This window comes from Furipterus horrens, unplaced genomic scaffold (assembly GCF_987537825.1).
Source record: "Furipterus horrens unplaced genomic scaffold, mFurHor1.1.pri manual_scaffold_7, whole genome shotgun sequence".
In the NCBI taxonomy this organism is placed as follows: Eukaryota; Metazoa; Chordata; class Mammalia; order Chiroptera; family Furipteridae; genus Furipterus; species Furipterus horrens.
The window spans coordinates 80,431,653-80,457,299 of NW_028327177.1; the positions used below are offsets into that span (position 1 = coordinate 80,431,653).

Consider the following 25,647-nt stretch of genomic DNA (forward strand, 5'->3'; position numbering starts at 1 on the left):
TAATTTGACTGTAAGGCTTTTGCCAGTAATGGGACCAAGTTGCTTTTAATCCTGTAGTATTGTAGAATGATGAAGGAGATAGTTTGGGAAGCAACCCAAAGCCTATATCTGATGTCTATTTGCTTAGTAACCTTGGACATGTTGTTTAATCTCTCTTTAAATGCAATTTCCTCATCTGCACAATGGTAATGCCCCCAAATGCATAGGGTAGTTAGAAGAAATAAATGGATTATATTTAGCACTGGGCCTGTTACACAGCCATCACTTAATACCTGGTAGTTGTTAGTGAGGGAGAGATACAATAAAGAAGGGTAGGGCAAATATTCTTGGGTCACAGTTTGAACAGAAAAGAACCCAACATTGCTACAAACCCACAGCCTTTATGCTCCACCTCAAGTTTTTTTGTTTCAGAGACTGGTAAGCACTCTGCCTCTCCCAGTTCATTAACAATAATGCATAATGAAAATTAAGAGAAAATTTTAGAATTCTGAGTTACAAAACACAAAAATTCAGGATTTTAAAATTTCAGATCATAAGCAGTTTTTTTAAATCCTCCCTTTGTGCAGGAAACATGTCACTGCAGACTCTTATGGATTGTGAAAACACACCAGAACTCAACTTAATTTCAAATGAAGTTTTACTTTAAAAAAAAAATGCAGACTTGTATTTCTTCAACGTTTTTATTGTTTATTCAGTACTTCATGGAAAATGTCTATTCTTCACTAAGTAGGCAGTGGGTCAGTGGCTGATTAAAGTATATGTCATGACTGATTTGAACCTCTCTGGCAAGTTATTTCACCTGTGAAAACCAGGACCAGTCTGAGATGAGAGAAAGAAAAATGCCATGCTAGTTCAAGGTGTTATACAAGTTGATGGGATAAAAAGGCCTTTCAAGATTAGTATCTTTCTGCATTATAACAGGCTGAGAAAGTCTTATAATCATCCCAAGGCATTTTAGGGTGGGGAGAAAAGGTTCTCAGACTTCAGTGAACTGCTTATTTTTTTAACTATTAGAATTCCCAAATGCCTAGAGCTAGATGAATTAAGTAACAAGCACAAACGTCTTTCTGTTTCTTTATCACAAAAGTACAGGGTTAGTTTCATTTAAACTGAGAGTGACTTACTTGTTTTTCTAAGCAGAGCCATCTTGATTATTTCTAACCTTCCCTTGCTTTTCCCACAACTATCATATCACCATGGATCTCAATTAGGATACTACTTCTAATGCTGCTCAAATGCTAGATGAGGTTAACTGTAGAAGAGAACATACGCTGTCCATTCGCACTTTCTGCATCAGTACAAAATACAGTATGGTGTGGATGAAGAAAACTGAATCACCAAATATCAGCTGGAGACCAGTCCATCCTGTTTGTAAAGTGTATAATAAAGGTTCAGCCACACCAATAATCAATCTGAATGTTAAAACCTTCTGCAGGATCAGTGGGTGGAAAACTCAAATCATATAGCTTGGATTTGAAATAAGAACCAGCCCTGTATTCCTGCTTACCAGTTACCTCACCTGGAGCTGTCACTCAACCTTTCTGGGTCTTTACTTTTCAATTGTCAAGTTCAAATAATTCTCTCTACTCTATGTACCTCAGAGATTATTCTGAGGACCAAATGACTTAGTGAATTCCTTCACTGAGTAGGTATTTTCCCTTCACACAATACTCTGTAGAAAGTATACTGGACAGAATAGGTATTTCTCTTCCCCTCCCACAGTAATCACAATTAGGATTTTCAGCAGCTCTTCTAAGACAAGAAACTCTCGGAGAATTGGTTGGGCATTAATGAGTATGCATTTTTATTTCAAAACCAGCAGGCAAATGGAAAGAACCCAAGGCAGACAGCCATATTATTCATAAATTACCCAGTCTAATTGCGAGGGAGGCCATGGTGGGTATAGGTGACCATGGCAAAACCTTACCTCAAGGTGTTCTATTACTAAGGAAGGAAGAAAAACATTCTGAGGGTGATAAGTAATTTTTGTCACACTGTGTTGTTTTCTTTGAAGTGTTTTGGGGGGGGTTAATGAGAAACAAATAAGCAAGAAATAAAGACAATTAGAAATTTTGAATAGTCTCTGATGGAAACAAATGAGATGGCAGAACAATAATGGGATGGGTGGAGAACACTTGGTGTGTTCAGGGAAGGCCTCTCGGGAAAGGTGACAGTTAAGTTGAAACATGAAGGGTGAGAGGGAGTTGGGTTTGTGCGGAATGGGTTGGCATTTTCTAGTCAGACAACAGTGTGCACTGCTGGGAAGGAGGTTGGTACCTTATAACACCTGAGGGGAGGCCGCTGAGCTAGAGCTTAGAGTAAGACTGATCCTCGTAGAAACTGAAAAAGAGAAATGCCTGCTGGATAGGCAAAACCATTAGGTTTCATTATTTCATATTACCTTATATTTCTAGGCATTTGCCAAATGGCTGAATTGTTGATACATAGAGAAAAATGATACCTCTTTAACTGGTTGACTAGTCCAAATGCAGAGAAAACCAAATAGTACATAAATAATTGTGAAAAATTGTTCTATGAAGATGCATGAACAGTAAAGTGTAAGAACAGAGTGACTCAGAAGGCCATTAAGATGCAGCGAGCAGGAAAAATGTTTATTGGGGAAATCAGCAAGAGGGGAGGGAGCCTTGCCATGAGCGGTCAGGACTCCAAGCTTATCAAAAAGAGAGAGAGCCCTGTCGTGGGTGACTAGGACTCTGCCTTTCTAGGGGAAAAGGAGTTTCTTTTATAGGGGGAGAGAAAAAGGGATTTTTGAGATTAGTCATCTGTTTGGTTATCTCGCAGCTGTGAGTGCAATGGGATGATCAAAGCGGAATGCGGTTTTAGTTTATTTTGAGTTTAAAGCACCCTGTTATCTCCCAGGCAGCTGCAGGCGGGGGCAGGGGGCTGGGAAACCAGGGATGTCATTCTGGCCTTTTTGTTTTAATAAAAGGAGGTGAGGGGTAGGGAGTTTTGGGGGGCAGCAGAGTGGTTTTGTGTGCTAGAGACCGGATGGGAGAGGGGTCATTGAATCTCTCTTCTATAATGACTTCCTGCTGAGTTAGGGCAATGGGAGGGGGTTGACTGCCGGCTCGGGTTCGTCTCTTGCCACGGGTTGATATCTGAAAGATTTTAATAAGAGTACATTATGGACAGTAGAGGCTGTCATGGATTGGACCATTTTTTGAATAAAGTTAACTAGCAGTTTGAGGAAGCAAGGGCCAAGGGTGAGGAATAATAGGAGGAGAAGCAGTGGCGTTATGAGAGGCACTAGGATCGCTTTGAAGAGAGAGAAGTATGAGAGGAAGGTTCCAAACCAGGATTCTCTGTATCCCCATTCCCTAGCTTGGGCAATAATGTCAATGCGTTTTTTAAGTACTTGTAAATTTTCTTCTATTATGCCAATATTGTTAATGTAAAAACAGCAAGTTTCATTTAGCATGGTGCAGTTCCCCCCTGCTTCAGCTGTGAGGATGTCTGTGGCTCTCCTGTTTTGGAGAACTACGTCTGCTAGCTGTTCAGGGATTCTTGCTGTTTTTCTAGGGCTTAGAAGGTGGCATTCCAAGTTTCTTGAAGGGATAAAGAGAGATTTAGTACTGATTTCTCTAATTGGGGTATTCCTACGAACCAGAAGAAGCCTCTATATATGGAGTGCCCTATTTCCAGTTGTTCAAGGATAGGGTTGCTGTACGCATGTCTGCCAAATTCAGACCACTGCCGTTCTCATTTGTGTCAGGGGCAGAACAAGAGGGAGGTCTCGAGGAAGTAGCCAAGGTTGGGGATTGCCTTGGAAGCGGCCATTAGCTCATTCTGTCTTCCCTGATGACTGGGGTCGGTATGGGATGTGATGGTTGCCACTTAATGTTTAGTGCCTGAGCCACTTCTGGGATATTTTTGAAACAAAGGTAGGGCCATTATCTGTCTGAAGAGCGGAGGGGTTGGACAGTGGGGCAGGACTAGAAAGGAGTAGATGAATGCCTGAGGCCCAATGAGACAGGTTAGGGGAGGAGTACTTAGGGGTTGGGTCGACTTGCCGTCTATTCCTACAACCGATATGGCAGAGGGAGTTAGGAGCCTCAAAAATTTGGGCAGGACGGAATACATGGCTCCCATATTAAGGATTAAGGACCAATATGTTTACCCTGGGTTTTGCAGCCATGTCGGTGAGAGGCGGGGCTCCTGAACCCAGGCGCTGTCAGGCAGTGGAAAGTCTTGGGAGGTCTGGGACTGAGAGACCCACGTCCAGATCCACTGCTGAGGTAGGCAGTCTAATCCCCCAGTTAGAGGCCGTTGGACCGTTAACCTTCCAGTGACCTGTCTTAGATAGGGTAGGGACCTGGAGGAGGTAAGCAGGGGTTTGGACAAAGCTTTGCCCAATGTCCCTCCTGACCACACCAGAAACAGGGCCTGGAGGCTGCCTGATGCTGGAGGCTTTGCCCTTAGGCTCATTTTGTTCCTTGGAGGAGTTTTCCAGGGCATTAGCTAGCAGAAGATACCAGTTGTCTTCCCATTCCTGTCACTCCTTTTCCCTCTCCTTTTCTTTTTGTTCCTGTTCATCTTGCTGGTTGTTGAACACTGGGAAGGTGACCTGAATAAGTTCACTTTGGGGAGCCTTGGGGACCGCCTCTAACTTTTGGAGCTTTTTTCGAATGTCTGGGGCTGATTGACTAGTGAAGTGGGGGTGTAAAAAGAGGTGTCCCTCAGGCGAAGTGGGGTCTAGATTGATGTATTTTTGGATGGATTCTGTGAGCCTTGTTAAGAAGGTGGCTGGATTTTCACTAGGACCCTGGGTGACCTCAAGGGTTTTGTCATAGTTGACAGCTTTAAAGCCCCATTTGCACATTCCAGCAAGGAGACATGCAAGGAAGTAAAACATTTTCTGAAGGTCAGGGGAATTTATCTTATAGTCCCAATGAGAGGGGGTTGCAGGGACTGCTACTGACCCGACAAGATAGTCAGCATCTGCAGGTCCGTCAGCATGTAACTCATCAGCATAAGCTGTGTCAGCCACCCAGATACGACTTTTCTCTTCAGGGATTGTGGTAGAAATAAGGATGGTGATGATGTCATGGTAAGTAAGGTCATAGGTCTGGGTTAAGTATCTGAACTCTTTGATGAAATGAGTGGGGTCCTTGGAGAAAGAACCAAGACACTGCCCAATTTGGGAAAGATCAGCCAAATTGAAGGGGACATGTACTCACATGACACCATCTCTACCAGCGACAGGGACAGAGACCAGAAGGGTGAGGCTGACCGGAGGGGGAGGGAGCCAGGGAAGAAGAGGTAAGGATGGGCCCATAGGATCAGGTAGGGGGAGGAGAAGGTCCGGGGTCTTGTGGGGCTGGGAACTGTGAGGAGTCAGGTGACTGGGGTTATGAAGGGGGCGAGAAGGTATCTGACACAGGGTCATAGGGAGGTGGGTGGTCAGTGGGATCAAAGATGTCCGAGGAAGAAGGAGAAGTTAGAGGGGATGCAGAGAGTCGAGAGGAAGGCGGCTTTTCCTGGGCAAGGAGAACTTGGTCAGTAGTGAGCCGTTCGCAGAGAGAATGTTTTCTCCGAAGGGTCCAGAAAGCCTGAGCATAGGGAATTTCTGACCACCGGAGAAATTTATCGAGGTCTGTGAGAACTTTGAACTCAAGTGCCTTTTTCCGGCCACCTTCTGGTTATCCAGAGGATATTGGGGCCACGCGACAGTGGACAAAAAGACAAGTCATGGGCCTTGACTTCTCTGTTTAGTTGGAGAGGTCTGATATTACGAACTAAACACCCAAGAGGGGTATCTTTGGGTGGGAGAGACTGACCGATTCCCATAGCAGTGGTTAGGGTTAATTTGAGTCTGAGAAAGAAGAGAAGGGTGAATCCAAGCCAATGTTCCTGGCTCCACAATCTGTCAAGATGAGCGTCCCCATTTCAACTGGAGAGTGGAGAGGCTAAGGCCAAGAGGAGAGGCACTGAGTTGTCCCGAGCATCCCCAGGAGCCATCAGGCTCCAGAGAGTGGGTCCGATTGACCCGAGGAATCAGGTGACTCTGGGAGTGGTTCTGACTGGGCGCTCAGATTTAGAGCCAAACTGCCTGGGGTGGTCTCGGATAGACCATGAAACAGAACCACCAGAGGAGATGAAGGCAAGGACTCAACCGCTAATCTGATGACTGGTGTTGACTGAGTAAGTGGCAGTTGGAGAAGGCGAAGGAGGAAAAAGGAGGCAGATGGGGTCAGCAAGCCAGAGGGAAAGCTCGAGCTGCTGACTCATGGAGAGCTGAGAGACTCCGGGTCCAAGGATTGGGGCCAGCTCAGGGGCCCGAGTCTGACTCGGTAGTCCCAGTCAAGCCGGTGTCCCAATCCCAGGTTTTGGCACCAAAATATAAGAATGGAGTCGCTCAGAAGGCCATTAAGACACGGCGAGCAGGGGAAAAAATGTTTTATTGGGGGAATCGGCAAGTGGGAAGGAGGCTTGCCATGGGCAGTCAGGACTCTGAACTTATCAAGCGGGGAGGGAGCCCTGCCAGTGGGCAGCTAGGACCCCAGCTTTCTAGAGGAGAAGGGGTTTCTTTTATAGGGGGAGAGAAAAAATGGATTTTTGAGCTTAGTTGTTTGGTTATCTCGCAGCTGCGGGTGCGACAGGCTGATCAAAGTGGAATGCAGTTTTAGTTTATTTTCAGTTTAAAGCACCCTGTTATCTCCCAGGCAGCTGCAGGCGGGAAACTTCCAGCCTTGAAACATCGTTATCTCCCAGGTAGGTGGGGCAGGGGGGCAGGGGGAGGACATGGGAACCAGGAATGTCATGAAGGTTTCTTCAATGCATGCTCATGCTGAAGATGGATTTCATTTTAATTCATTCAACTTTTGGGAACAAAAAAAATTTTATTGGTACCATTTTGACTATGAGGGCCTCGAGCTAGTACTTTTTATTCTTTATCTTAAGGAAAAAGCCAAGACTCTGTCATCAAGGATGTGACAATCCAACTGGAAAGACAGGATTATATTCAAAATTAGGGGTTTAGTTGAAAATATGTAATACCAGACTAGGTACCAGCCTGTGAGAAGGGATGCTAGCTGTAAACATCTGGAAGAATCACGTAGGTGCCTGTGAGCAACCAGTCAACTCCAGTTGTACCATGTTCATACGGTGAGCACTCTGATGTATGTAGAAACAGAAAGGCATGAGGTCAGCCCTAGAAGGTTAGACATTCAGCCACAGAGGAAACCTGGGGGAGATGACATCCTCCTAGATGGCCAGATTTTTACTTTATGCATTTCCTGATACCCAGAACTTCTTCACTGAAACTTTTTCAAAAATACCAGAATGTTCTACTCCTTACATTTCAGATGTGATGTTTCATGTATGGAGGGTTGTGACATTATATGTGAAAAGTAGTTCTTACTACCTGAGTGTGTACCACTTGGGTATGTTATGAAACTTGAGTTCGGCATACCTGACACTGTTAGCAGGGCCTTTCTGGTTTGATCAGGTGTTGTAAGTCCCTCTGGTAGGTAACGTCTGCATTTAGAAAACAATCTGAATAACCATTTGTTCCTAAGGCATTACCTAGTTGAGAAAAATAGAACTCCAAACTTCATTTTTTTAGAATAAAAATGTCAACTTCCTCACCAATACACTCCACTGATCACAGTATAGTTCCATTGCCAAAAGTTATTCTCTGAGTCAGTGTTTCTCGATCTCTGCACTTTTGACATTTTGGGCCAGATAATTCTGCCCTGAGCATGGTATGATGTTACACAGCATCCCTGGCCTCCCCCACAAGATGCTAGTAGCACCCTCCCCTCCAGTGTGATAACCAAAAATGTCTCCAGATCTCTCCAGGTGTCCTGAGGTTGTGGTTCGGTATGCAGAGTGATGCAAATCAATCATTGGTTGAGAACTACTAGTCTAAATAGTTCGACTACTCGAGGGACTTGTCCTTCTTTGTAAATGCCATAATTGCTGCTTTTTCTTCCTGTGAGTTAGAACTGGGAATTACACCTTTTTTCTTTCTTTTTTTTTTTTTTTTTTTTTTTTTTTTTTTTTGTTAACATTACAAATGTCCATAGAGCACACTTCTCAGGTGAGAAAGGTAGGACAGTGGGCTGTGGTTAGGCACTGGGATTTTAGAGCCTGGTTATGCCTTGCTGTGAATCCCAGATCTGCCCCTGTTTAGGTACGTAACTTGGGTCAAATTACTACCTGAGCCTCAGTTTTCTCTTTCATAAAATGAGACTAAAAGTAGTAATTCCCCATCGAGTTTTTGGGAAAACACAATCTCAGTCACATAAACATTTGATGGATAGAAGGATGGCTGGGTCGGTAGAAGGTAGGTCAATTTGGCTTTTCTTAAAAGCCCATAATCCAGGAAAATTCTACTTTTGTAGTACATACTTCAGAAAGCAAAACAAATTCATTAGCTGATTCATGAACAGTATATTTATCAAATACACTTTTTTAAATAAAAAAATAAATCAATGATACCATGATTTTGTTTTCTTCAGGTTATAGCAGGGGATGACACTATATGAGTCACTGATGTAGTCATACACTACAGCTGTGACTAGCCTAAATTTAGTCATTTTGAGGTAAATTTGTAGTTTAATGATTAACCTATATTATAAGCGCTATTATGTAAAAAAAAACAAAACAAAAACAAAAAGAAAACCTCCAATGACATCTTTACTGTCTGAGTGGTGTCTACTTTCAATTTTTCAAGATTCAAAAAGACAGTTTGATCCTGTCTGAGGCTTTTTCTCTGTCTTTCATTAACCCAGGAGGTATCTCTGACTGTTGGCAAGTGTACACTTCTCAGCATTCTTGCACCTGCCAGGACACGTTCCTTTACTGGGTACCCAAGACAGGAGGGAGCTTGCTGTCTTGCATCTCCCTGCAGGCGTGCCCTTGACTCACTCCTCCCTCCTCCTCTGTGACCTCCATGTTGCAGGATCAGTGAACACATTTCCTACCTAGAGGGTGTATTTGGAAACCACGGATGAAATAATCAGATATAGAGCAGTTTTTACAGAGGTTGAAACTTACAAAACTGGAAGCCTGAGTGATACAGGTGTGTCAACAGAATAACTTCGCTGTCTCTCATCAGCGGAAGGACAGATATGGGATCCAGACAGCTGTTTCTTGTTCTGTTTCTACTATTAACTGGCTGTGTTCCCTCTGCACAAAGGCATGATAAAATTAGGGAATTGGACTGAGAGTCCTAACAAATACAACTAGCTTTGTCACTTACCAAATGTTTATTCTGAGCCAAGCACTGGGCTAAATGTCTCACAGACATAATATCACCGAACTGTTCAACAACTCTCTGCGGCAAGCGCTGTTGGTCCCATTTTGCAAATGAAGAAACTGAGACTTAGGAAAGTTAAGCAATTTGTCAAATAAAACACAACTGATGGAACCAGAATGCAAACCAAGGCTGTCTGACTTGGTCCAATTGGTTCAGGTAAGCCCCACAAGGGAGGGGACCTGGCTATTATTCGCCAACAAGAACAGGACCTCTTATGTAGAAGGTGGACAAGAAATATTTGTTTATTCAAGAGGAATGAATAAATGACTCCATGGGCTACTAAAGTATGTATCACCCTGTTCTAAAAGTTCCTGTGCTTTTCCTTATAGTCTTGTAATCAAAATTTGACAGTAGTTTCGGGTATTTAGGAACCATTGAATTTGTGAGGTAGGAATGGGAAAGAGGTGATTTCTTCTGTGTTTTTTTTTTTTTTTAGTCTATAATAGTGGAATGTAACTAAAAAATTGACTGTAGATTTTGAGAAAATGGCTTAAATATTAAACCCATGCATTTCATTAAAGTGCAATAATGTGTGGCAAATTATTCTAAAACCACCAACTTCCTTTACATCTAAGGATAAAGGGAATTTTTCTGATTATGTAATGTTTTCCATAAGTTCACTTTCAAAATAGGGTTTGAGTCTGCTTTGGTTTTCTGCATCAATTTAAATTTTTTTGACATTTTTAAAAAGATTTTATTTATTTATCTTTTAGAGAAAGGGAAAGGGAGGAAGAAAGGGAGAGACACTGATGTGTGAGAAAAACATCAACCAGTTGCCTCTCGCACATCTGCAACTGGGGACCTAGCCTGCAACCCGGGCATGTGCTCTGACTGGGAATCAAACCAGCTAACCTTTGGTTCACAGGCCAGCGTTCAATCCACTGAGCCACACCACCCAGGGTGACACTTTTTTTTTTTTAAGACAAAATTATTACTGACCTTAGGATATGTTTTCTTCCTGTTGTAGCTTTTAATTATCTCTTTGTTAATATCATTGTTCATATTGCTTCTCTTTCACTTTTTCTGTTTTATCTATCTATTTATTCATTTATTTTGTAGCCTCAAAGTTAGTCCCAGCTATTATTTCATCTGTTGTTATCTACTTCTTTCTTTTGATGCTGAAGGGCACAATTAGTCATTCTAGATTTGTGTAGGGTAGGAAGAAATCTGAGAGACCTAATTCATAGTTTTATTTTCATCATATAAGTATTTCCACCACAGATTCTAAAAACAGTACAATTTCTAACTTATAGCTACTAGTGACTTTCACATAAACCACAACGAATACTAGTAATTGATTGTTATAATGCTTGTTTAATGATCACTTTAGAAAACAGTCCTGTTTCATACTTTGTGTTGCAAGGCAAATTAAACTCCTCATTTAAATCTCCAAGAATGGTAATTTGGGCTTGGACAAAACATTGTTTTCAATTTTAATATGAAAATTACAGATGTGTTTGTATATATACACATGGATAAATAATATATGTAATAGTCTTGTCCTAGCTTAAGACATTATACTTGGTAATAATCCTACCCTATAAGGGCACCAGTTATTCTCCAAATAATAGAAAATTTGCCTTCTTCTACCTTTGAACTTTGACCTCTTTAAGGCCCCTCATATTTCAAGTGGTTTAGAATATTTCTTATTCCATGATAGACCATTTATCTGATGCAGAGGCCCCAACAAGTCAGGTCAGCCTGGTAAATAATTCTTTGACCAATTTCCCCTTCTCCTTCCATTTTGACAGGAGTGTAGAGGGGGCTCTTATTTATCCTTTAAGGAAAACACTGGCACAAAGGAAGGGAATGAAATTAGTCAGTTGCCTGCTGTGTGCAAGGAGCTGTTGCATAGCCGACCTTAGAGTAAATGAATACTTCACATCAGCTCCATTGCCATTTTCAGTTCCATCCTGCCTTTCTGAGGTCAGGACACAAAAACAATATATAAGCTCAATAGAAGAATAATTTCAGGAATTCCGAAAGAAAAACTAGCCTATTTCCAGCTGTAAGCTGGATCTAGTGCCACTAAAATTACAAGTATTTTGCTAGCAACCCAAACATTGATAAGAATCGCAATGATAATAAGTGTCTACAATAGAGGCCTTTTAAGTGCTTAGGAGGTGGACATTGTACTATTGCATAAAAGAGACAGAGCTATGTTCATTTTATGTAAGCATTTCATTGTAATTTGAGAAATTTTCATTTCTTTTAAATCTTTTAAAAATACAGGAGTACCAAAAAATGATAACACCTACATAACCACTTAAATTGATGATTACTAATATTTTGTCATTTACTTCATCTTATTTTTATTAATAAAAGAAATAAAACATTACTGGTAATGAAGTTTTCTGTACGAGTTGCGCCTGTACATTCTACCATCCCTGCCCTAGTGGCAACCAGTCACAAATTAGTTTATCATTGCAATTTATTATTACAGATACATATATGAAATCGCATTTTGCATAGGCTTTTAAGATATCAGGTAGGAAAATGGCTTTGCCTTCCAGATGTAAAATCTCGTTCCCATAACTTCTTCTGCAAACCCAGTTGCCATCTAATTACTTCAAATTCTTTAAATAAGCTGAAGCCCCTCACCTTTTAAGTAGGGTTTTGCTCGTAGGAGGCATGTTTGTTCTCAATGCAGGGACAGAACGAATAGAGGCAAAAAAGCTAGGATTTCAGTTTGTAAGTGCTGCGGGGGAGGGGTGGCTTTAAGAGATCCTGTTTCAAGTTCAGCCCTGGTTTTTATGTTTGTGGGAATGGACGCAAAGGAAAACACAGCTGAGCTGCGCTGCAGCTCTTCCTGTAGAACCTGTTCGTGTCCCGGGTGAGTAACCGGGTAGAAATGGCTTCCCCGGGCAGCCGCAGTGAAACCTGTACCTTCGTCGAGAGCAACCTACTTCCTAGGAAGGTCGTCTGAATCCCCACTGTACCCTGTTTGAAAAATGAGTCTCTCTTCTGGGAAAATTTGTCTGAGAACTTTGCTCTGTCCCACCAGTTGGAAGAAGGAGTGAAACTGGGGAGGTGCCACCTGATAAAGAGTTGCTGATGTCAGTCAGTGTGTCAGCCGTGGGAGGCTCACTTTGTGAAACCGAGTTACACCTAAGTATCCTATGAAACTTAATTCAGAGCTCACCCGTGCTGCTGCTGTTTGAGAAGGGGACGTAGAAAGAACCTTAGGGTTTTCCCTCACATTTCTGTCCCATTTTTGGAACCTCTGGATTAAAACAAAGGAAAGCCTCAAGTCTACGGACATTTTAGGAAATTGGTATGTAGCTTTAACCTTTCACTAATAACTGTTTGAACCTGGGTGAGTGTTGTAGTTACTGATGACCGCATGTGTCTTAGTGTGGGCTGGTGTGTTTCGCTCTAGATTGCAGGTCTAGTTTGAACACTTATCTCCTGACTATATGCACAGGACCCTTAAACTCATGCTTTTCCCTCGCGTGAGGGTTACATGTTTGTAAAATGCCTTGGTTTCTATACTTCAGGAAATGATTTTACTGATAATGCATTATTTAGATAATGAAAATGATTTTTGAAGACTCTTTGAAAATGATTTTAAAAATCCAGCCAAAGTCTTATAATAGGATGAAATCACTGTTGCTATTATTTCCCTAATAATCAAGACTAGAAATGGAGTAGAGGAATTCTATGACATCTAAATTAGTAGACAAGATGAGGCTCAGGCTAGCACAAGGTCTTAACATAAGGGGCCAAAAAATACAGCAGGGCACACTCAGTTCTGTGAATGAGCTGCTTTTTTTTTTTTTTTAATTATGTGGTTTTCAAAAGTATATTGCTAGTAAAGTCTTTTCTCCCAATAAACTGGCAAAAAACACCAAGTGCAGCATTACAATGTCAGCAGTGGGAATATGGACATAGGTTCTATTTATAAAAACTGGAGGCTCCAGCTCAGAAACCAAAAGGGCAGCTAGCTCCTGCATTCACCCCTAACCCACTCCTGCCTCCAATTCATGGTTCTGTCCAGTTTAGGGGAACATTTGTAGGCAAGAAAACTGTTGTCCATGGAGAATCACCCCTACTTGGGATTCTGGTTTACTTTCGCTTTGCTTTCTTTTGAAATTTAATCTGTGGTCTTATTGAAACATCTCTTTGAATATCTTTTCATTTAAATATGAAATCAATGTCTTTGATCAGTAGGCATTTGCCTACTGGAATCTATGAGGATTTCCTTACTAACTCTCACAGGAAAAATAGTATGCATGTTCCCCACAGTTGCCTAATTTTATTGTTCCAAGAGTTGTCAGTAAAGACTACTGAAGAAGGAATAAAATGGATTCAGGTTGTAGAGACTGCATCACATGTTTGTTCTTAATCTTAGTGCACATTTTTCATTACATGATTATTAAACTGATTTCTAGATTTAGTAAACCAACATTAAAAAGCTGTGTGGTTTTTGTGTTTTCTTAATTTATTAGCTATTCCAATGGAAACAGCTGGAGAACTTATATTTCCGTGAGAGAAAATTTGCTGTTGAAGTTCACGACCCACGGAGGTGAGGATCACAGTTTTTTCTCTGTATGGTCCTGGTGACTTTATGAATAATTCTATGAATATTCATGTGCAGTTTCTGCATAAACATGTGTTCATTTCTCTTGGGAGAAATGGGAGAGGAACTGCTGGGTGAAAAGCTAACTTTCTTTAACCTTTAAAGGAACAGCCAGAAGTTTACCAAAATGGCTACACCATTTTTCATTCACACCATTAATGTATATGGGTCCATTTTCTCCACATCCTCCATAACACTTGTTATTTTTCATTGTTTTTTTAATAGTCATCTGGTGGTATGAAGTAGTAGCTCATTTTGGTTTAGATTTGCATTTTCCTCACAACTGATGATGGCTGAGCATCTTTTCATGTGCTCATTGGCCATATGTATATCTTTGTAGGAATTTTTATTCAGCTCCTTTGCTCATTTTTAAAATTTGGTATTTCTGATCACGTCAAAAAACAGCTGTCAAGTTATCAACATTAATTAAAGTCAGGATTGTAGTTTCTCCAAACTCTCCAGAGCAATTCTTTATCAGTCCTCAGTGGTTGCTTTTCAGATACATTTATGGATGTTTGGAGGTAAGAGGGATGGGGAAAAAACAGCCCTTCACAAAGAGATGACCTAAATTCCTACAAAGAATGTTGGTCCCTTTCTCCTTCCCATCCCTCATTCTTCTCTCTTTCACTCTGTCCTCCTTTTCATCTGGTTTGTGCTTAAGCAGCAATCTGGACTAGGTTTGTACTTGCATATTTTCAGGCAATATTATTTTGTTCTTCCTCTGATAATGTCTGAGTCAGACAAGTTTATTTAGATCCAAGATGCTCTTTCACCTTGAGGAAGACACTGATCCCATAACTCTTTGTCTCTAAAATATTATCACATTTATTCCTGACTGCTTGTGATGATTTTAACTAAGTGTTTTAGTACAACCTAATTTGACTAGTCCTTATCTGCTTTTGAGTGTATGCATTTTTAATATGCTAGTTTTACAGAGAGATATTACCTAGGTGTGACTGGCTTTGTCATAAAAGGAGAAAATCAGAACCCTGTCAACATGAGAGTGTGGCAGTGGAAAAATAATTAAGAAGATACTTTACAAATGACAACGAACTCATAACCTTCAACAACAGAATCTAAAAAATAAAAACAAAATCCAGCTAAACAAACCAGAATAGAAACAGAATCATAGGTATGGGGATCATTTGGAGGGTTATCAGATGGGAGAGGAAAGGGAGAGAAATGGGGAAATGGTGCAGGGATTAAGAAGCATAATTGGACCCTGGCTGCTGTGGCTCAGTGTATTGAGCATCGGCCTGCGAGCCAAGTGTCACCAGTTCGATTCCCAGTCAGGGCATATTACTAGGTTGCACATCAGGTCCCCAGTTGGGGACACAATTGAGAGGCAACCACACAGTGATATTTCTCTCCCTCTCTTTCTCCTTTCCCCTGTCTCTAAAAATAAAATAAACAAACAAATAAATAAATTATTAAAAATAAATTTAAAAAAGAAGCATAATTGGTTGGTACAAAATAGACAGGGGGATGTTAAAAATAATATAGGAAAGGGGGAAGCCAAATAATTTATATGCACAACCCATGGACATGAATTAAGGGGATTGGGATTGCTGGAGGGAAGTGGGAACTGGGCAGAGGGGAGCAAAGGGGGAAAAAATAGGACTACTATAACATAATCAATAAAATATGCTTTTTTAAAAAAAGAAGATGTATTCCTGCATTGCGCCCTGGAGATATTTTGTACTGTGCTTGGGCCAGAGGCAAATAATTTGAGGGCTTTTCCTAATCTTTCAGGATTTCTGTGTCAAGAAGAACCTTCGGGCAAAGTGGCCTCTTTGTGCAAACCTGGTATGCAAACTCTTCTCTGATCAAGTCCATCTGGGTAATGGCAATAAGTCAGCATCAATTTTACTTGGACCGGAAGCAAAGCAAAGTAAGTTCTATAGGAACCTTGTTTGCTTTCTGTTTAAAAGATAAGCATTCTCAGAAAAGATGCAAGCACATGGAGTTTTGTTCTTTTAGTGTTTTTAAATTTACTGCAAACTGTTTTAATTTTTCTTAACATTTAAAAAATGAGCAATATACTCATATAATCTTATTCGAAAGTTCTAAGATTTGCAGAATTTTGGGCATGCATGTATGTGTACCCTAGTGATATTTTAAAGCTAATGATTGAACTATACCATAAGAAAGAATCATGCATCATTATTAATATGCTTTAGCTACAAAGCTTTGGTATTGTTTTTTCTTTTCTTTTCTGAAGAGTGTCATTTAAGTATACATACAAAAATTCAAAATTGTCCTCTATGTTGACATTTTTATTCTATACTAACTTATCATATTAATTTGAAATAGGTTTGATTAACTGAATTCCATTATAATGTTGTATGTCTTTTAGGCAAAAATTCCTTCAACCAGAAGTTTAGACGATATCGCAATGGATTTGACAGAGACAGGAACACCAAGGACCTCCAAACTGGTCACTTTAGAGGCAAAAAGTCAGTTCATTATGGCCAGCAATGGCAGCTTAATCTCTTCAGGTAACATCCTGGGATTAAGGAAAATACAAGCAATCTTTACTTTATTTCACTTTTGTTGTTGTTGTAAACCAATTTTAAATGCATCTTTTAACCTATTATTTTGGGAATAAATAAGCATATAAGCATATTAAAATTATAGTATTCAACAGTTTTGAACAAAATTTTTAAACTAATTTCAAAAAGTATAAAGTTAAATTATAAATAGGCTGCATAAGTAATGGTATGTGCAAAGATAGTGAGTGCCTAGGGGTGGCTTGGAAAGACATTTTCTCCCCATAAATCCCATCAGCTTCTTATTTCCTCCAATATTTAGTTTTTGACACAGACAATTGCCTAATTCTCCATTTAATATAAAGTTAAATGTGACTAAAAGCTTTGAACGCCCACCCCACCTCACCCCCACACTGCTTGATTCCTGAAGCCCTTCCTGTGCAGAATTCTGGAATACTTTATCACTAAGTACACATAACTTCACTAAAATGAATTTTCTCATTTAAATCCCATTGTCAACCTGTGAATCTGAAGCACAGGACATTCCTTTGCCCTGCTTGCTTGCTTTCTAAAAGAACATTCTAAACAACTACCTCAAGGAACATCTAACCTTCTCACCTGCTCAGAAAAATTAAATTTTTCCTTGGGTGTGTCTAAAACATTAAGCATTTTATTATTGTTTCTAAAATGACTGAGCCAAAATGCAAAAGGCACATTTTATTACCAGGCTATGTTTGATGCCCAGAAGTATGAGAAAACGTTTTCCAGTTTCCTTTTATTATGTTCAGAAATGAGGAAAATCAGAAATAAACCACTATTTACTAGGAGGTTTGAATTAAAAATCCTTTGTCCTTTGAAAAGGAAGGAAACGTTCCTTGTATAAAACTTCCCTGACCCTCCTTTCCAATTCACCCAGGTTCTCAAGACTCAGAAGGGAGTGAGGAGCAAAAGAGAGAGAAAATTCTTGAACTCAAGAAAAAGGAAAAGCTGTTGCAAGAAAAACTCCTGAAAAAAGTCGAGGAGCTTAAGAAAATCTGTTTGCGGGAGGCTGTGAGTGTCTTCTGCTTTGTGAGGGGGGTGCTCCTCAAATTCTGTCTGACAACTCCAGCCAGTGTCTATCATCCCCTCTCAATTCTGTTTTGTTCTACAGGAGCTCACAGGCAAAATGCCAAAGGAATACCCATTGAACATAGGTGAGAAACCTCCTCAGGTCAGAAGGCGTATAGGTACTGCATTCAAATTAGATGACAACTTGCTGCCCAGTGAAGAGGTATGAACCCCAGCTCCCAGCATTTTTCTTAACAGTGAGACAGAAAAGCTGTCCGTTGAGTGTGGTTGACTTGTTCCTTTGGTTTTTGAGTCACTGCTGTGCATTTTTATCTCACCAGTTAAAAGCGATAATGTAGACCAGTTAATTTCTTTCTTTTATGCACAGTTCAATTAAAATTGTTACTTCTTACTACATTACTTTTCCAAACAGAGAGAGCATTCAACAAACTCCAAATGCTTATAAACTGAGAAACGTAAGAATTAAGAACTCTGACATTAGACTCTTCCACTTAAAACTAAGTAGCAATCTTTGGCAAATACTTTTCCCTCTTTGAAGTCTTAATTCTCAGGTCTCAGTTTCCTTATCTATAAAATGAGGTGCAATGATTGTTTTTCCCTCAGAGGTGTACGGAGTATTCAATGAGATAATACATGTATAGCACATGAGTACAATAAAGTAAAAAAAATTGTTAGCCAGTATAGAATGTCCTTTCTCATCACATATTATCAATATGACCTTACTCCTGTTTCTTATAGAAATTTAGCCATCCTGAAATTATAGTGGTTTCCACCAATAAGAGTGGGCTTTGCTATTTATTGAGTGCTAACTGTATACCCAGCTCTGAACTAAGAAATGCACATATACTTGTGTAAAGTATAACAAATGCACATATACTGGTGTAAAGTACATGTTATCTCTATTTTACAAATGGAAAAAAACTGAATCATTAAAAAATTAAGCAGTGTGTCCAGGGTAATTCAGACAGGAACCACCAGAAAGAGGTATCAAACCCAAATTTATCTGTCTCTAAAGTCATGTATGTGAACACAACTTTCTGCATCTATGAATCTTGGGTTAAGAATCCCTTTCTTGAAAAATGTGATCTTCACCCAACCAACTGAATGAATGAAAGGCCATTTCCTTTGATAAGGAAAGAGGATAAGTTTGGATTAGGGAGGTCATGTCTTTTAGGAAAATGTTTGAGGATACCCATGTAGTAAAATTTAGGAAGATTTTATTCCCAAAGGGCATCTGGTTTAAGAATGCACAACAAGTTTGATTTATTACCCAGTACAGGTGAGAGTAACTGTATGTGACCATAGAAATAAAACAGCATCATTGTATAAATGCAGGATCCTGCCTTGCAAGAAATGGAGAGCAATTTCCTGATACAGCAAAAGCTGGTTGAAGCTGCAAAGAAACTTGCCAGTGAGCCAGACCTTTGTAAAACGGTGAAGAAAAAACGAAAGCAAGAATACACAGATGCAATGAAAAAGCTTCAGGAGATTGAAAATACAATAAATGAATACCGAATTAAATGTGGAAAGAAACCTAGCCAGAAAGGGACAGTAATTTTATCAGGTTAGTAACAAGTAAAGTTCTTTTGAGTCCCATAGTCAAAGCTTTTGATGGCATGTAGCATTTCCAAACCAGTTCATTTGGTGAGAGATAAAAGAAATAATAGGATTAAAAATAACTTCCTTGGGATAAAAAAGATTTGGAATTTCAGCCTTACAAGTATGTAAACTTGGTTTGTGGTGACATTCTCGCTATTGTAATAATGCTATACTACTACATTGCTTTAATTTTCAGTATAAAAGAGCTTTCACAAAAACGCTGATTCATAATAAGACAGATTCACCTTTAAGTGGCCTGATGACATTGCAAGAAATACATTTGACAACACAGAGTAGCATTAAGAGAGCAAACCCAGTAGTTTTGCAAAGGTCTTTAATGCAGACCATACAGTTTTTAAGGACCTATTCAACTTAATATGGCTGGAAAAGAATTCTGACAATTACTGTCATGTAATTTTATAGAGGCTATTTAAAGTTGCAGGCAAATGTTCATGACAGAACGTAAAATGCAAAAAGGCAGGATATGAAATTGTAACCACAACATGATCCCTACATTATATAATATGTCCACACAGACTTTTTGGGAAATAGTTTAAAATAGTAATAGTTGTGGAATTTCAGGTAACCTAATTTTCTTAACACTCTTCTGTATTTTCAAAATTCTCAACATTATGTATCTAAAACTTTCATGTTCAGAAAAAAAGTAAACTGAAAAATCTCACTTATGTAGATTTCAAGTTCAATTGGCCCTACATATTTATTAACATGGTTTTTAGCCTTGATCATTGGTTGAAATCTGATTGTATTTCTTTGATTCCCAGATTTTTCCTTTTTCACATTTAAGCACCTGTGAAATTGGGATAATTCTTATATTAGATGGTGTTATAGTTATGATTGGCAGTAAGTTTTTCTTCTTTTTACTAGGACATAAAATAATTATATAGATTAGATTTGACAAGATATGGTAACTAGGTTTAAAGCACATTTGGGTATAGGGCATAGGATTTTAAAAAGAGAGATAAACCCTGGCCAGGGTGGCTCAGTTGGTTAGAGCATTGACCCATAACCAAAGGATTGCAGGTTCAATTCCCAGTCAGGGCACATTTCTAGGTTTCTGGTTCAATCCCTGGGTTCAGGCAACACCTGGTCTGGGCGTGTTTCTCTCTCTCTCTCTCTCTCTCTCTCTCTCTCTCTCTCTCTCTCTCTCTCCCTCCCCCCTCCCTCTCCCCTCCCTCTCCCCTCTCTCTCTCCTCTCTCTCCCCTCTCTTTTTTTCTGATGTTTCTCTCTCCCTTCTATTATCTCTAAAAGCAATGAAAAAATGTCCTCAGGTGAGGATTACAAAACAATAAAAAACAGATAAAGCTTTTGGAAAGTAAATGCACAGACATCAACACACAAGTGTTAGTCAATGACATCAGAAGAATTTAGGATGGCTTTGACTCTAAATGCAAAATCTAGCTGGCCATGATGGTGGTAAGAGAAGAGTGATTGACAGTGCACTTAACTTTCATAGCCATTTTCTGTGGCTGATTCCTTCCCAGATTGTGCAGGATTTCAGTGTTCTCTACAGTGACTGACATTTATTTGGGCAGCAAGTGGTGCCAATGGTTGAGCATTTACACTAGATAGATTTTTTTAAGTGTGTCTGACAGCTGACTATACTGGCACCTTGCCTTCAGGTTCTATAGTGTATCAGATTAAGAGATAGTCTGCCTGGCTCTGATAGAGATTAATATTGGAGATTGGTTGGGGGAGATTCCCTTCACAATGGCTTTGAAGCTCACATTGAGGGGTCGTTTTTGCCTGTAATCTTGATAGTACTTAACACTGAGAAATTGTTTGCCAAAGCAGATCAACTGATACAGAGCACTATGGGCATTTCCAACCACCAGAGTTCTTTTGCCAGAACACTATGTCTAGGTTACAAAATAGTTAAGTAGAGTTAATGTTTAGTGACCATTTGTCTTCTTCCAGGAGCTGGGCTAAAGGCTTTGCATCCATTATTTCATTTAGTGTTCACCTCAGCACTATTAACTATGTCCTGTTCTAATCCCACTTTAAAATTGAGCCAAATAATGCTCACAGAGATTAATAAATTGACTAAGATTTGAACCCAGGTCTGTCTAATTCAGAGGTTCTCAATTTTGGCCCCCAGGGAACATTTGGCAATGTCTGAGATATTTTTGATTGTCAAGCTGAGGGAGAGGGCTGGAGATTCACAAAGCAAAGGACAGCTCCCTCCAGCAAGAATATCCAGTTCAAAATATCAGTAGTGCCAAACACTACTGAGACGCCCTGGTCTAACTGAAAAGCTTATGTACCACAGAGTCTACACTCTATTAAGAAAAAATGCCTTCCACCAGGAGAGGTCTCTAAAATTAAGTAATATTAACAATAGATTCTCAAATATGTGTTCACGTGTATGCAGTCTGTCCAGAAAAAGTCCAGCCATTGCTAACATAACAAGATGTTTTGCATGACTTCATGTAACCTGGCAGCCAAGGAGAGTGGACTGGAATGCACATGCCTGAACAATAACAACTTCACTGTACTAGGTAGTGGGGCTGGTAGACACCATTGAGTGAGCATGTGTGGTCGTCACATTCAAAATGACTGAGCGAGAGGACTTCCAGCCATAATGGAGGCCTACACAGACACGCTGCATCTCCCTCCACAACTAAGAAGAAATACACTACCTCAAACTAGAAACAACCGGAAGTTCCAGAAAATCAAGCTGCATGGAAGTCCAACAAACAAAGATATAAAGAAGAAATACTCATCCAGACAGGTAGGAGGGGCAGAGCCGGGGTGAAAAGGACGCAGTGTGGTGGTGGGAGCAGCGGCAGCAGTGACAAGCTGGCAGAAAGCACAAACATTTTTTTAAATTCAAGAGGGACACCTGGGGAGCACTCCCAGCACCAGACCAGACTGCACAGCTCACGATTCCAGAGCTGGGGACAATAAATCCTCATTGCTTCTGACTGTGAAAACCAGTGGAGGTTGGGGCAAAGACAGAAACTGCTGGTCCCTCAGCTAGTCTCTTTAAAGGGCCCCTACGGTCCTGGAACATCCGCAGACCCACCCACTCTGTGAACAACATGTTGCCAGGGCATCAGCTGGAGAGGCACCGGGCCCATATAGAAGTGGGAGAAGTGCCTGGAAAAGGGCCAAGTGCTGAGCAAGCAGCATTGTTCCTTCTCAGACCCCTCCCCCACAACACAGTGCCACAATGTGGTGAAACGGGTCACCCTGTTGATAAATACCTAAGGCTCCGCCCCTTACAAGGTAACAGGTGTGACAGCTCTACCTAAGACACAGAGGCAAACAAACACAGGAGCCTGTCAAGATGAGGAGACAGAGAAGTATGGCCCAAAAGAGGGAACGGGTCAAGGTTCCAGTGGGAGAACTAAGTGATGAGGAGATAGCTAACCTAACAAAAAAGGAGATAGTTTTTATGCAGAGTTCAAAACACTGGTGATAAAGATGCTTAAGTATGGCAGATGCATAAGGGAAGAAGTGAAGGCTATGCTATTGAAACGAAGGAAAATCCACACAAAATTAATGGTGAAGAGAAGGAAACGGGGATCAGATCAATTATTTGGAATATAAGGAAGAAAAAAACAGTCAACCAGTACAGAATGAGGAAACAAGAGTTGAAAAAAAATGAGGAGAGGCTTAGGAATCTCTGGGACAACTTTAAACATGCCAACATTCAAATCATAGGGGTGCCAGAAGAAGAAGAGGAAGAGCAAGAAATTGAAAAATTATGTGAAAAGATAATGAAGGAAAACTTCCCAAATTTGGTGAAGGAAATAGACATAGAAGTTCAGGAAGCACAGAGAGTCCCAAAGAAGATAGACCCAAGGAGGCCCACACCAAGACACATCATAATTAAAATGCCAAAGGTTCAAGGTAAAGAGAGAATCTTCAAAGCAGCAAGAGAAAAGCAGAGAGTTACCTACAAAGGGGTGCCTATAAGACTATCAGCTGATTTCTCAAAAGAAACGTTGCAGGCAAGAAGGGACTGGCAAGAAGTATTTAATGTGATGGAAAGCAAATACCTACAACCAAGACTACTCTATCCAGCAAAGCTATCATTTAGAATGGATGGGCAGATAAAGTGCTTCCCACATAAGGTAAAGCTAAGGGAATTCATCATCACCAACCCATTATTATATGAAATGTTAAAGGGACTTATTTAATAAAAAAGAAGATCAACACTATGAACATTGAAATGACGACAAACTCACAAATATCAACAACTGAATCTAAAAAATAAAAACAAAAACAAATTAAGCCAACTGAATCATAGGTGTGGGGATCATTTGCAGGGGTATCTGCTGGGAGGGGGAAGGGGGAGAAATGGGGAAATGGTGCAAGGATTAAGAACCGTAATTGGTTGGTACAAAATAGACAGGGGTAAGTTAAGAATAATATAGGAAAGTGTGAAGCCAAAGAACTTATATGGATGACCCATGGAGATGAACTAAGGGGGATGGGATTGCTGGAGGGAAAGGGGGTACTGGGAAGAGGGGAGCAAAGAGAAGAGAAATTGGGAATACTATAAAACATAATCAATAAAATATACTAAAAAAAACACAGTTATATTTTTTAAAAACTATGACTGAGCAAGTACAGCAACAAATCTGCATCAAATTTTGCGTTAAGCTTGAACATTCCTCTGCGGAAACTATTTGGCTGATTCAGAAGGCCGCAGCTCTGGGCAACTGGTGTTTGGCAACTTCATACAGTGCACCTGCTCATGCATCGTGTCTCATACAGAGGTTTTTGGTGAAACGTCAAATCACCCAGGTGACTCAGCCCCCCCACAGCCCACATTTGGTGCCATGCGACTTCTGGCCTTTCCCAAAACTAAAATCGCCTTTGAAAGGGAAGCGATTTTGGACCATCGATGAGATTCAGTAAAATACAATAGGGCAGCTGATGGTGGTTGGGAGAACTGTGTTAGGTCCCAAGGTGCCTGCTTTGAAGGAGACTGAAATGTCATTGTCCTGTGTACCATGTTTCTTGTATCTTCTTTAATAAATGTCTCTATTTTTCATATTATATGGCTGGATACCTTCTGGACAGACCTTGTATATTTCATAACACTTAGCACTTATGACATGAATGGTATGATTTTTCTTTGCAGTTTGTTGGTTGTAAACACTCAATGTGTAGTTTTTGTCCCCTGTAGAAACTAGATTGAGAACTAGTTGAAAACCAAAATTGCCTTTAACTCTGTTCCATTTTAAGAAATAATCCAATGTAATATTTATACAATATATGAAATGTTTACATTTTCAATAGTAAATGGGTGCTTTTTTATACTTAATTATTCTTAATGTACTGTAGTTACATTTATCTATCTAAGATGCACTCCACTAGGAATTGCTTTATTAAACTCACAATAGTTGTATAAATGAACAGTTATACTAAAGGCAGTCCTTGTTATTCACAGAAGACATAATCCCCTCAGAGAGCAGCTCCTTGTCCGACACTACCACTGGTGATGATTGTAAGTAACACCCCTTTTTGGGTTTAAATGTTAAATATTCTGAAATAGTAAGAAAGATTTTTAGTTAACTAAAGCCTGTTTGTTACTCTTTAGGGAACAGTAGAATCAACTCACAGTCATGCAGAAAGGCTGGGAAAGGGGGGGGTTACAATGAACTTCTACACAGGTTAACATTAAATACCTTACAAATTGCATGACTCTGGGAATCAGAAGACTGTAAGTTGTTTTTTTTTTTATTTGAAGTAATTATATATTGTATAAATAATACAGACTCCTTCGCCCACATTTTCTCAGGATGACATTTTGCATATTTGACATCCAATATTACACCAGGAAATTATAGTGTAGCCTGTGATTATCCCTATATTTGGATAACTGGGAGTTTACTTTATTTTCCTTAGAAAGCAATATATGTTTTAGAAATTAGGTTACATGTCACTATGTCCGTTTCACAGACACAATGTTGTACAAAATGTTGTGTCTATGTGTTGTGTTGTGCCACAACACAATACTGTTGATTTGCTGTGTTCACATTTCATGATGGAATGGATTTCATATCAGCTGATACAGTATTTCCTTGAAATCCCCTGTGATTAAGCAGAGGAGTAACTCTATATCTGATAAGATTTAAGCAATTTGGGGGAGCCTCTGACACCTGCTGCTCTATCTTCTCCCAAGTTTTATGGCGCATGAAATGCCATCATTTCAGAATTCTTCCTTTGAGCTGAGGTTTGGTCATACTTGCCATTCCTTTTTGACAATACAAATATTAGTGGGAGACATAACAAGACTCCAGTCTCTCACCATAAATCAGTTTCATCGCTTTCAATGATTGGATGGCCTCTGGTCAACCAAAGAGGCCTAGGAACTTTAAAAAGTAAAGTTGAACAACTTCCTCTTGGCCCTTCATGCACTGGGATTTTCTGTGACATAAATTCTGAAAAGCAATAGTATCACCCGTACCACCTAAGTAATTTCTTTGCTCAGAGTGGCACCTATTGAATTGACAAAAGTTGGATTCAGTAAATTCTTTTTTGTAGTGTATAAAATATAAAAATAAATTTTCAAAATTTACATGACTCTAAAAACATCATCATTAGAAGAACACTTTGTCCACCAGATCTTCTGATTTCTTTTTTGATGTGTTGG

The 25,647-nt window shown here is 39.9% G+C and overlaps 1 protein-coding gene across 3 annotated transcripts in view; it reads left to right on the top strand.

The window, feature by feature from the left end:
* FRMD4B (FERM domain containing 4B) overlaps window positions 1–25,647 on the top strand; it is a 142,443-nt gene that overhangs the window by 103,839 nt on the left and 12,957 nt on the right. For all 3 annotated transcript variants that reach the window (XM_090283847.1, XM_090283848.1, XM_090283849.1), the window contains 7 exons: window positions 13,732–13,808; window positions 15,615–15,753; window positions 16,219–16,360; window positions 17,268–17,401; window positions 17,502–17,621; window positions 18,755–18,983; window positions 24,442–24,498. In XM_090283847.1, coding sequence (XP_090139973.1) covers window positions 13,732–13,808; window positions 15,615–15,753; window positions 16,219–16,360; window positions 17,268–17,401; window positions 17,502–17,621; window positions 18,755–18,983; window positions 24,442–24,498 — 898 coding nt within the window. The remainder of the gene's footprint in view (window positions 1–13,731; window positions 13,809–15,614; window positions 15,754–16,218; window positions 16,361–17,267; window positions 17,402–17,501; window positions 17,622–18,754; window positions 18,984–24,441; window positions 24,499–25,647) is intronic.